This window comes from Lytechinus variegatus, chromosome 8, assembly GCF_018143015.1.
Source record: "Lytechinus variegatus isolate NC3 chromosome 8, Lvar_3.0, whole genome shotgun sequence".
NCBI lineage: Eukaryota > Metazoa > Echinodermata > Echinoidea > Temnopleuroida > Toxopneustidae > Lytechinus > Lytechinus variegatus.
In genome coordinates this window covers 30,191,434-30,205,481 of record NC_054747.1, presented here as the reverse complement: position 1 = coordinate 30,205,481, position 14,048 = coordinate 30,191,434, and the positions used below count along the sequence as shown (strand labels likewise).

At 36.6% G+C, this 14,048-nt stretch overlaps 1 protein-coding gene across 1 annotated transcript; it reads right to left on the bottom strand.

Annotated features, from left to right (window-relative positions):
- Window positions 1–12,004: 12,004 nt before the first annotated feature.
- Window positions 12,005–13,740, bottom strand: LOC121419794. The gene is made up of 2 exons (XM_041614254.1): window positions 13,695–13,740; window positions 12,005–13,100 (listed from the first exon to the last, which is right to left on the bottom strand). Exons 1-2 carry the CDS (start codon window positions 13,714–13,716, stop codon window positions 12,304–12,306), a joined length of 819 nt encoding a protein of 272 aa, XP_041470188.1. The 5' UTR covers window positions 13,717–13,740; the 3' UTR covers window positions 12,005–12,303.
- Between the last annotated feature and the right edge of the window lie 308 nt (window positions 13,741–14,048).

Here is a 14,048-nt window from a genome sequence, read left to right as displayed (position 1 = left end):
TCTACAAACATGATAGTTACAAGATTTAGAATATATAAATACACATACACACACGCAAACACACATTGTATATATGAATATATATATCATGTCCCCCTTTAAAGGTAAAAAAAAATGAAGGGAGATATGCCATGCAATAGCAAATGTGGACCTATTTTTTGTTATTCTTATTTCATTTATTTTTACCTTGGACCAAACGACTTCATGTCAGGGGCGGATCCAGGATTTTCCAAAATGGGGCATTTTTTTCATGTTACATTTGGAAATCGTGGATCCGCCACTGATATGCATTATTCATTATGGGATATTCACCCCTCCTATGTCTCCGTACATTGATATTTAATTTTCATGAAAGTGTTCATAATTTAGATTCGAAAATTAATATTTCCTGTATGATATTCCTGTGCTTGACTCTTTTCAAAGTCAAGTGTCATCTAAACAAAGTTCCCAAATTGATTGTAAATTGAAGAGAAAGGGATTAAAAAAAATGTTTGAACCGGAGTTGAAGAGGAAGCTTTAACTATTAAATAAAGTTTTAGGTTACTTCAAAGGGAAATCTGAACTTAGTTTTTACGACTTTCGTAAATGTACATAAATAATGGGGGAAATGAAACTAAAAAGATTGAAAGAAATTATATTACGGGGTGTAAAGTAGAAATACACATTGAATATATAATGTACATTTACAATTGGTTGTTATATTTCATGCTCATTATTTTATGTTATCTTATTTCGTTTTTGTTTTTGTCACTCAAGTTGAGGATGGGGCTTTACCCCACATTGCAATAACGTTAATTTTGTTTAAAATTAAAAATCCACATGTGTGGTATTCCCATAATTAAACCTAGGATAAACCTTGGTCTAAACTCGAATAATGATTTTTGGCTCTTTACGCCACTTGGCTCAATTATATTTTGAAACTAAATGAAGTTTACTCTCGGAATCCTAAGACATCTGAATTACGCGTGAGAGCAAGATGGTTCTATAAACACCGCTGCAACCGATCATGCACACTTCGATGAAAGAAGTGAACGTCGATCCTTTGTAAGGCCAGGGGGGGGGGGGGGCAAAATTAAAAAAAATAGATGTCAAAAGTTTTCCTTGCGCAATTATAATTCATGATCTTGCTCGCCAAAAATACCTTGTTTTTGGAGGGGTTAGTAGAATTGTTATGCCATCTTCAGCGGTTGAACATATATTTACATCTTCATTATGATCTTTTTTAAATAGACAAAATTATTGGGGGCATATTTTCACTGTCTCCCTCCCCCACAACATCGACGCCCCAGGTTTTCAGGAGCCCTCAGCCGGCCTTATATTCACACGATTGATACGAAATGAATGAACTATGTAACATCTAACAAGCAAAGCACATTTCGATGACAGTGAGAATCAGTGATTTTTTTTCAGTATAGCTTCTTACAGCTTTTATCGCACATTTTACGGATGATTTTAGATCAGATTTTGTGACAAACCGCATAGGGGATACAACGGAGTATTTTAGACATGTATACTGCGTTTCAAAATAACCGTTTTAATAGTGATGTCGAAATCGCTGCTAACCTTCAAGATTCCAATAAAAACCCAAATCGCATGAAAGTCATAGCAAATTGTATTGATCGATAAGATGACATTCTGATAATGACCTCATTGCAAGTTAGATATAATATGTTTTATATGGTATTTGATGGCAATTTTGAAGTTGACAATTTAGGATTTGGTACGCCTTTACGTTCAAAACACGTGTTACGATGCTATACTCGGGTCACGGACCTGTCGTAAGCCTGTCTGAACTCTGGTGATGATCCAGTATTAATATTACCAGACTGAATTGTTTGAGTAGAGAATTTAAGCAAGCTCTAAAATAATTAACAATGATTTAATATCAGCCTAACCTTCCAATTGGCAAAACTTGGCACCAGTATCCTACTTATTATATCATTGCTACCTAATTGTACATTTCTCACTGTAATGATTTTTTAAAGATAATTTGTACAGCGATTCGAATGCTTATGTTACTTATCTAGTGACTGCATAGCAGATTATAATATATTTTTATATTATTATATATTTCCTTATATATACAAATTGAATCAGTCCATTTTATGTTTGAACAATAGATCTATTATTTAAAAGAACGGGAAAAGATGCCGACAAATTCAATATTATGCCAATATAAAAGTGCGAGGTACAAGCCACATAATATAAAGCACGTATCTGTAATGTGTAACTAAAACAATTATGGGGGCATTTGGATTCAGAGAAATAATAAACAGGAGTTTCGTGTACAATTATTAATATCTTAGTAGCATTGCATTGCAGTTCAATAAGTTTAAATCCAGACGAATGACTTTATATAATGCTAATTATCCCGAATCGTATATTATCATAAGATGGGTAAGGAATTACATTAAATGAATCTGAATTTCAAAGCTGTAAACGTTCAAATATCATTCATGGAGCTACAGGCCAAACTTTAAAGAATAATCACCACGAGTTTTAGCCTCAATTTCCTGGTATTTTCAACTTTGTGTCACAAAGTTAAGTGTCACATGAAATTACCAAATTTCCCCTGTATTTCGGGTGATCTAGATTATCGAAACCTCAGGGGAGCATTTCTTCAACATTTTTGTCCGACAAGTTGACAACTTTTCTTGATTCTTATTGGCTGGAAATCACTGCAACTATGGTAAACGTCGGATAAAAATAGCTGTCATGAAACGCTTTCCAGAGCAACTCTTTGTAAGACGGGCCCTGCAAAGTAAATTTAGTAATTACCATAGCTATTAAAACAAAATTATAGCAATCATGGCAATTAGCATGATCATGAACTTAACCTTATCTTGCCACTCAATTAAAAGTATATTTTGACCAACATGTTTTTTTTCAATAATGACCATACAATTACCTGAGAAGAGATATGACACAATTTAGAAAATGAAATAAATGTCAGTATACATTGATACTGCACGCAAGAGAAAGATAAAACTAAAAGCATAGTATTTCATTTTCAAAAGACGGAAATTCTTGTGAATAATTCACGAGAATTAAATCACATAATTTAGAGTCCTAAAAAGAGGAATTTGGAAAAGAACTCACCAATTTCACTGAGCCCCCAAAGTAGCAATGTGATCAATAACGCGGTCTCCATCACCATAATCTTTAAATACATCTAATGAATCATACCGACTGACAATAAAGACTTTATTTCTTCTTTTTATGAAATGAATCAAATCGCAGTTGACTTCTCTCATCGGGGGTAACCAAATGCGTGTAAACACCTGCACAAAGCGAAATGAGCTTTTACGTACCGTTTTATTTCCTCATTTGTTGAGGATGCGTTTATTCCCGCTACAACTCAGAGGGGATTTATGAAACAGTTCGTAAAATGCGCCCGACCTTATACGAATTATCAAAATGTGAAGTAACGAAGTGCACTTCAGGGCCCCGTAGCGATATGATTGATCCGATCGAGCTTAACTATGGAAATCCTTCGATGACATAACTTTTCACGATACAGTAAATTTTGCAAGATGTGTCTCAGAAAACGTACAATACTACTCTGAATATTCAATACAATGGCGCATATATAAATAATATTTAGGAAACAGTTCTAACCAACACCACCAAAAAAAAGTTGGGTTGCTTCGTTTCCATAGTCATGAAAGTTGTAACTGGATGAATTCAAACTCTTCGTAAGACAGGATCCTGATATTCGAAATTTGAAAGTTGTTCAAACATCATGTCTCATAAATTCACAATGTACTTTGACATATAATGTAAATTGCATTAAAACTCATGAACTTGTTTTATTATTTATGTTAATCATAGTCACTTCACCTCAAAATTAAATTCCTTGTGCTTCTTTCTTTTTTTACAAAGGTCATTGTTCAAATTTCTAGTAGAAAATATTCTGACAATGATGGATTTCCATAGATAAATCGTAAGAAGGGACCTTGATATTCTCATCCCCTTCCACCTGGGGCCAGTTGCAGAAAGAGTTGCAATCAAACGCAACTCTAAAAATCACGCGCAACTTGATTTTCAACCAATCAACAGCGCGCATTTTTGACTTGCGATTGATTTTTTTACTTGCGTTTAAACGCAACTCTTTCTGCAACGGGCCCCTAATTCATTGCAATGAATCAATCACAATGATGAAACCGGCTCCAGACCGAGAAACGCCATGGCTCGTATGCTGAAGATTGGTTTGATTTAAACTCTGGTCTAAAGTAATGGTTTAACTATGGAAATCCAACAGTGACATAAATCCCTAACTGTAGAATTTCAACGTCTCAGCTCATCTTTATTCAAATCATTCTTAACCGTTTCGGAAAGATGCATAAGATATGGCTCATTTCACTATTCACGAGTTAAGAAAAAGCACAGTAAACACAGCAAAGACTTAGACCATGGTCTTATTTAACCCTAACACTCCGGGGTGGGGGTATAATGCCCACACCCGTCGAATTTTTATCGGTACTTACCTAGCGCCTCAATATTTCCATATAAAATATAAAGACTGTTTTGTTATAACGATCCTTCCCGCAAATTTTGATACCAAATTTATGGAGATTGGACCTACCGTGCGGGTGTCAGATTACTCTTACCGAACACATGTCACTGAAATTTCGAAATTTTTCTATATGACTGTGTATACGTAAATACTTTCTAGTAAGTATCATGGCATTAAATCTGTAAATATTTACCAAAAAATACATACAGACTCTCTCATACACACACATACATACACACATATATACGCATCTGTAAACGATTGACAAAAAAAAACAGAGAAATACATAAGAAAAATTGAAAACAATAATATGTATTTAAAAAAGCATCTACCGCAACCTTTTTTTCTCCAGGAATTGATGAGGGAGTTGTGAAGGACATTTGCACAAATATTGCTATCCCAGAGGCTTTATTTGGTGAGAAATACCGAAACCTATGATTTGTAGCATAAATTTAAATAAATTCATTAATTTAAAAATGATCGTCATGATCGCCATCCTATGCATACTACTTTGTAGATTACGTAATCCTTGACGCTTGTGCAAAATGTCGAGGCAATCGGGCTACCCACGGCCGAGATATCAGGGAGGGGACCTAATACAGTTCTCCTCACCTAAAAAATTCTCAATGGCCAAGCCCCAAAATATCTAACAGATCTCATTTCCTTACCATGCTTACGTTCTAGTACCTCCTCAAGACCTCTTCGTTCATTGTCTACAATGCAGTTAACTCCTGGACCACGAACCTCTGCTGAATATGGTGATCGCGCTTTTTCTTCAATTGCCCTATCCCTTTGGAATAAGCTACCATCTTACATTCATAATGCCAAGTCTGTGAATCAGTTCAAAACCCTACTCAAAACCTACCTGTTTAATATATTATTCACAGTTGTGGGTCGGTCAATTGGAGGTGCACACCAGTTTCGATTTTTGATTATTCAAATAGTTGTATTACCTGTTTCATTATCCCCTGCCCCCTTTTATAAACCCAAGTACAAACCATAAACAGAACACAGAGTGCTTAGAAACACCAGTAGTAAGCGCCTTATAAATGTTATGTATTATATTATTATTATTATCAATAGCCCCTCCCAGGTAATATAACAAGCTTTGAATCAAAGCTTGTTATATTACCTGGGAGGGGTATATCAGATATACCCCGGGAGTATTAATCCTGACTTCAGAAGACGGGCCTATAACTTTATTACCATCAGGCATACCATGACCATAGATCGATCGGGAGGTGGTTTTCTTCATGTGACAGTGACATAAAGTGATAAGACTTCAGTCACAATTTGATCGATTCACAATACGTTGCGCCATCTATCGATTTCAGCGGACTGGCAATAAATTCGCAATGCCTATGGGAAAAAAAATTGCATCTGTATAGTACATGCTAGTCCTAATGTGCATGCATTCAAGCGAATATATTCAGCATTGATCAACACGGCTTGCATATGCTGTTTACTAGGGTCCAGGAGGTGGGAGAGAAATTTGCTCTCACATTTCTTTGCGAAATTTAGGCCATTTTGGAGGTGAATTCTTGCCATATGGTTTTCATTTTTAAATCACAAACAGTCACACTACAGTACACTATTGTGCGCTGCCTGCGTCTGCGCTCGATGTGGACCCCGAAGTTCGAAATTGGAGGCCCTGTTCGCTCAAACCGATAGATGGCGCAACGTCTTGTGAATCCATCATGTTTTGCATTGTGCAGGCCTATGCATTTTGTCTAACTTTATACCATCTTTAACCCTATCTTGGCCGGGGTATTTTGGGAGTTCATATGGCCAGGGGGGGGGGGGGTCCCAGGCCCCCCTTAAGATCTCGGCTATCGACCGCGCGATCGCTCCGAAAATTGGCACACGGGTTGCCTGGGACATAATCTACAAGATTGTATAGTAATTTATTTCATGCGAATCACTATTAAGTGATTATGCTAATTTTTGCGTTATTAGTAGGCCTATGCGGAATCATACTTTTTCCTGTAACTCCCTAAGTAAAGCTCCAAAAGTACTAATTTTTAGCATAGAAACTCTTTGTGGTGTTCTTAGCCAGTGTAAATAAAAAAATTGCGATATCAAATCATTATCTTATGTATTATATTGGGTTTTTTTTGCAATTTCTTATGTATTTCTTTGTTTTTCTGACCTTTTGTTTTTCATTATTTTTTCAATGAAATTTGTTGGGGACTCTTCTGTGATCATAAAAAGCATAAAAAATACATTTAGACCAGCAAAACTAATAACAATCATACATTTGTGAGTTTGGGTTGAAAACACAATTTGCATTGACTTTGTACACGAAATCACGTTTTTGTGCAATTTTCGGTCTGACATGCACTTACATAATGTTGCGTAATTTCGGAACCACGTACCCGGGTGACGCAAAATTAGTCTCAAAAGTTGCGCAAGACTTGAAAGTAAAAAGTCCGCGAGCAGCGCGGTCAAAATCTTTCGCACGGCGAAAATATCGCGTGATTTGTTGAGGGGGGCCTCAGAGCCCCCCCCCCGCCTAGATAGGGTTAAAGTATTTCACTCAGATGTCATACAGATATTGTCTACCACGATGGTTAAATGTACCATTTCTTTTTCCCTGATGGAGTTATATTAAAACTAAAGATCGTGCAAAAGACGCAGTTTGCATTAGTCGCGGATTTAAGGAGGGGGGAGGATATGCCATGCATCAGCAAATGTGGACCTTTTTTTTTTCTTTTTCCAAAGTCTTTCGATCTGGTCATGTGAATACCCTTTTTGATTTATTTTGTCTTGCCGGTCAAATTTCTCCTGGAACTAAACCACTTCATTTTAGCTTAATAAAATACAAAAAACTGAGGATATGACATAATCAATTTGCTCACTAAATATTCATGAAGACATGCCTAGAACTGTTTCATCGGAATAATGCAAATGTTTCATTGCCATAACTATTGTATTCGTTGTCCGATTTTAATCAAATCTTCAGCGGTTTGTTTGTCTGATTTGTCTTAATATGTTTAACCCTATTATTCTCAACCCGGGGCATCACTTTGAATAAAAAAGAAATTGTTTGAGCCGGAGTTGATGAGAAAGCTTTAACTCTTATACAATCTATATATAACAGTTAACTTTAAGTTGAAACCTACTTAACAATGAAATCTAAACTTTGTTTAAAATTACGTTTGTAAAATGTACATAAATATCGGGGAAATGGAACTCAAAAGTAATCATACTACGCAATGCAAAATAAATAGAGACATTTAATATTCAATGTATATTTACAACTGATTGTTCTGAAATGAAATGTTTGTGTTTGCTAATTTGCTTGGGTTTCGCCCTACAATTTTCATAATCCTTGATACATCAGCCGTCGAATTCTTATCAAATTATCAAATCACACCTGCGATCTGGAATGTAATAATTACTATAGCTATGAAAAGTCAGAGAAATTACCATGATTATCAACACAACCTAAGCTCCCCACTCATTTAAAAGCATATATCTCTCGACCAAACAATAATTCCCCCCCCCCCCAATACTGACCTTGCAATAACTGAGAAGAGACGTGACCCGGGACGTGACATGATCATAAACATCAAATAAATGTCACAGCGCCTTTACTTATTATCACTGCACGCGTGAAGAGGATAAATTAAAGTACGACAGCATTCTATTTGAAACAATTCGGAAATTATTGTCCATAACTAACGAGACTTAAATCACATAAATTAGAGGTTTGAAAAGAACTCACCAATCTCACTCAGCCCAAAAATGAGAAATGTGATCAATGATGCGGCCTCCATCACCACAATCTAAATTTCAGACCGATTGTCTATAGTCGACTTTTTGTTTCTTTTTTAAAAATTGAGCAAAGACGCAGTTGTCATCTCTCATCGGATGCATCAAATGCGTGCATACAAAGCAAAAATGAGTTATTTAGTCCAGTTTTATTTCCTCATTTGGTCATGGCGCCGTGCGTATACGTTTCCCGCTAGAAGATCATAGGGGATTCAGCGAATTATCAATATATGAAGTAGTAAAGTGCGTTTAAGGTCTCCGACTCTGATCCGATAAACCCAAATGTCGTATTTTTTCGTATGGAGGGAAAGTTGAACACGTTTCCTTGAAAAAAATTGTACATGCAATGACACATATCGTACATGTATCTATTCATTTATTTTATTATTTTTTTATTTTTTACTTTATAATTATTATTATTATCCTTTTTTCGGGGGGGGGGGGGGGTATCAAGTACAGCTGAATTGGTTAGCCAGTATAAAGATGTGAAATGAATAAATAAAATGCAGTTTTAGATGATGTGGTTGCAGGCTTTTAATAATCGTCTTGGTAATATCTATATAATACCTTATTTTCGGCGAGGATCGGACATGCGTACGGTTTATGTGGTGCACAATTATGAAGAAATCCAAGAATACCCAAGCGGTTTTACACTACCCAACCATTTCGAAATATCGTAGCTCAACCCATGCAGGAAGAGGCGGTTCGTGGACGCAAATAGAACCTCTTATTTATAGAGTTTAGCCATTTTCATTCGTTGGGTTAAAAACTTTTGCAATTTATTTTGAATTGTGCTTCTCTAATGACACAATTCGCGCTATTGAAAACGAATTGGCTAATCTGTATAATATAGGGGTATCACAAACCTAAAACATTTCCCATAGACTTGTGTGGTAAAGTGGCACTTAAAAAACCCCCATAAAGTACATGTACAAGGATGAAATTCGAGTGGATACATGTATGATATATGTCTGACATTCCATTTCTAACCAGAAAAGGAAACCTCGACTGGCTCATTTTAAAGATAAATCGGCATTTATGTAGACTACAACTGACAGGTATACAAATTCATTACTTGAGAGAGTAAAAAAAAACCCTAATTCTTCAACCAGGAAAACAATAGTTCCAAAGTGGTATGAATATACCTTTCCAATTTAGAAAAAAAGTTCGGTAGGTACTTTCCCTAGAATCAGTGTTAGATTGTCAGTTATATTCATTCATTTTTGTCAATCAGCAAAATAAAATTTATAAATTGGCTCGAATAAGTATCTTTTGCCTGCCAGATGTAATTAGGCCCGTGTAACCTAGGGCACTGATTGCGCCCATGTTTTAAGAGAAACCGTCATTACCTGCCGTCTAAAACCATGTAAACCGTCGCTGTGTTTTAAGGAGTCACACACGTAAAACATACCCCATAGACTTGTGTGTTAAAATGACACTTATGAAAAATTCATAAAAAAATAAATGTGAAATTAGAGGGTCGAATTTTTACTACCTTTGGATAGGATATGTATCTGACATTCCATATCTGACCAGAGAAGGGTATCGTAGCCAGCTCATTTTAAGAATAAATCCCCATTTATGAAGATAATTATGATGGGATCAAATTCATCATCTGAAACAGTAAAATGGCCCCAATTCTTCCGCCAGTCAAACAATAGCAAAGCAAGTTCAGTAGTTACCATTTCTAGAATCAGTGTTAGATTTTGAATCATATTAATACATTTTTTGTCAATCAGCAATATCAAATTGAAAAAAATCGTTGGGTCGAACGAATATCTTTAGCCCTCCTGAAGATAGGTGCTCGTGGCACCTAAATTATGTGACCTTTATGAATTTTTTTTTTAATAGCTACTTTGCTATTCTTTTATATTTGTACACTCACACTGGCACAAAGATATGCATTGAAAATGTTTAATTTCTATGCAATGACCCATTTTAATGTGTTATTTATACATGTTATATTCACTATATGGATGTTTACATATCCTACCCTGCAGTGAATGCAATGACAATATTTTGTGTAGATATCAGGATACCAAAACTGCCCCAAGCATATTTACTAGATATACATGAGATTGAATGAGGAAACAATAAAAGAATGAGAACATATTATTTTAGCACATTTGCATTTGACCTATTATATCAAAATCTTCGTAGGGCTATATTGCCTATCAGATGTAAGAAGAAAGAGATACATAAATAGATAGACAGAGAGAGAGAGAGAAATAAAGGTAATTGTATAGATGGCATTTCTTATAAAGGGCTAGACTAAGATTGCCGCTAACAGCCACTCCCCCCCTCCCAGTTGAGCACTATTAGAAACTTACCTTACTCTGTGCCTTTTTTCTATATACCTTCTTTAATAAAGGTACCACTCTAGTTCTCATCAGTAAACTTCACAAAGTTCTATCTCCTCTCTACCCCCATTCCAAAGAACAATTTTAACATGAGCAATTTGTAAAGGTCTTTCTAACATTAAGTAGGTGATCATACACTAGCACAAACCAATGATGAATCAAAACATAAAGAGGCCTAGACTCTCATTGACCAGTCTATATGCATTCCTAGGCTTACAAACACATACCTACTAACTTTACCTGATATAGCATTGCGAAGCCATTAAATTCATTTTTGCATCACTTGATTACTAAACATATTGATATCAGTTAGATATTGTTTGCTACTGAGGAGTTTGGGCAGGTATTCCATCCACTATGGGGAATTTGTCATGCGCGTAAAACATTCCCCATAGACTTGTGTGTTAAGTTGGCACTAAAGAAAAATTCATTAAAAAAAAATAAATGTGAAATTACAGGGTCGAATGTTTATTACCTTTGGATGGGAAATATATCTGACATTCCATATCGGACCAGAGAAGGGTATTGTAGCCAGCCCATTTTAAGAATAAATCCCCATTTATGAAGATAACTATGAGGGGATTAAATTCATCAACTGAAACAGTAAAATAGCCCCAATTCTTCTGCTAGTCACAAAAAAAGTTCCAAATCGTTGATATATCTTGCCAATTTTGGCAAAGGAAGTTCAGTAGTTACCATTTCTAGAATCAGTTTTAGATTTTGAATCCTATTTATACACGTTTGTCAATCAGCAATATAAAATTTTAAAAAAATCGAATGGGTTGGGTCAAACGAATCTTTAGCCCTCCTGATGTAATTAGGCTCGTGTCACCTGAAGGGGTCCGGAGTAAGAAATGCTGAATTTTCGTCCAATACCCTCTCTGAATGTTGAGGGCGCATTTTTGTTTTTATATTAGGACTATAATTGATGGGATGGTGCAAATAGATGCGTCAGGGTCCTGGAAACTATTTTTGAAAAGAGGGTGCTGGTTTGAAGAAAAAAAATGACAAGCAACAAAAAAAATCTAAATAAGTTTTGCGCTCTAAAATGAAGGTGATTTTGGTCAAATTTCTACTTTTTAGCATTTTTAAAATAACCTGATTTCTAGTAGGTGCTGCTTATTGTTTATAAACTGGTTACACTTTGTAATTCCGAAACACGTACATTGCCTATACCTCGATGTTCGTTAATCCGAAAACATAAAAGGGTTCGTTAATCCGAACATTATCCCTAAGGTTCGATTATCCGAAAACGAAATTAGGTTCGATGTTCCGTTTTCGGACTAACGAACCTTCGGAATATCCGAACCTTCGGAATAAAGAATCTTCGGAATTACGAATGTATGCAGTATAAACTATAGGCAGAACCTCTTAGAAATATCTTGTGGATGCTGAAGCAACCCCAACACGACCGAGATAAAAAAAAATATTCACTCGGTCGCAATTCATTTGTCAAGTTGCCCCCATATACACCACTTTGCGCTCCTGTGCTTATTTGGTTAATTATGTCAATGCCAGTCTGATTCCAGGAAGAATATGTGGGCAAGGGGATTTTGCATTCGTATATAGGAAAAACACATTCATTACACGTTGTGCGTAGCAATCTGAAGAAGAAAAAGAAAAGAAGGTCCCTTTGGAAAAATGGACCATTGTTCAAAACCTGATATTCTGGTAATGGGGGATGTCCAGTAATTCCCCATCAGGAACTTTCCACTCCGAGTATCCCTGACGCAGAGAGGTGTGGCAAGTGGGGTAGCAGTGCTTGAGAGGGTGGCGTTTATGACCATGACTTGGAATACTGTCATAAAGACGGTCACTGCGGGAAGAAGGGGTACGGCCCAAGGGTCGAAGGGCATTACCGAGGTGTCTTCCATCCCCGGATGATGTTTCCATGGGAACATGGGACATCTTCGGCTCATCAACGGGATCGATATGTATGGCGTGATCACTTGTACGATACCATTTTGTCATGTCGTAGTACTCGTCATCGCTCTTGGACTGAGAGTCATCATCATCACCATCGACGGGGCTGTCGTGTATCGACGCCTTTGTTTCGACTGCTGTAGCGCATGTAGGAAGGTAGAGTCGTGGGCTTGGCGTACGAATGGTGATCTGGTTAGCACGAATCCCACCACAGTCAAGGTCTCTGCTGTCTATACCTATCGACGTCATGGCTTCGTTTTTACTCACTCGATATTCAGAGGCATGCCCTGTTGATCGACTCTCGCGTCGATGTCCCCGACGACAGAAATATACTATAAAGACACAGCAGATTAATATGATGACCAGGGATAGTACGAAGATGATCTTGTATGGTAAATTTTCGTGTGGATTACCAGTAGGTTGAGAAGGATCCGTAGTGTTTTGATGGACAGCATGCTCGGTACCGATTGGAGATGAGGTAGAAGATTGGTCTGTCGTCATGATCTGGGTTAATGTTCTGTCTTGACCTTCAGTGTCGATATAGGTAGAGAAATGCAAACACGTGAAACGAAAAAAAGACAAATTTATCTTGCTGAACATTTCCTTCTTCCGATGAAAGCTCATTTTAAGGCATGTGCAGGGAAATGTGTAGAATGTTGATCCTGTGCGTAAGAACTGGAACCCTGTAGTCTGTTCCTTTGCACAGGACATTCTTCATAGTTAAGTTACCATGGCAATAAATCGAAAACGCACAATAGTTGCTCCCCCAACTCCACCTTTCTTTTTACCTTTCTCACAGCAGTCCGCTCCATGTATGCCAACTGTTAATTAGAGGGCACGTTATTGTTACTATCAATATCTTTCTTTTATAATAGTGAAATAATGATGGCTATCTTTATTAATTTTCATCATCATCGAGTTTTTTTTTCTTAGTGTACAAGTTAAGATTAATTAATCATTAATTATGTCTACACATTATTAATGTGAATTTATTTCACATATCCCAGTTGGATTATGCAGAATTCAAGCGGTATTTGCCCCCCCCCCCCTCCCTCCCTCTCTCTCTCTCACTACCACCCTTGTGAAAAAGTCAAGTAAAGTAGAAAAAAAAAGATATTCACCAATTTCATCTGTCGTCACCATCGTTTCGGTTATCCATGGACGAACTGAAAAGATACAATAAAATATGATCCTAACTTTGTGTTTGAGTCATTTACACCAGTCCTACGAATACAAAGAGCACTATTATTTTATTTTCGTTTGGGCCTATAATGTTATTAAAGAATATTCTAGAATAATAGAACTTTGTCTGACTGATGAGTGACAGACGCATTTGGCGGGCAGGAGTATGTTTATTTAGGGGTCGCAATTGCACTGGTTATGACGTCCGGCATGTCCGGTAGCATTTTAAATGAAATTGGGAAAGCCGATAGACATTTTGGGTGGGTTGTCATGATAATTTGCAAGACATGAGT

Excerpts from the sequence above, each read along its gene's own strand:
- LOC121419794 (XM_041614254.1), bottom strand. The coding sequence starts at position 13,716 with ATGGTGACGACAGATGAAATTG. Across the intron at positions 13,101-13,694 it reads GGTGACGACAGATGAAATTG|GTCAAGACAGAACATTAACC; the intron begins GTGAATATCTTT and ends TCGACACTGAAG.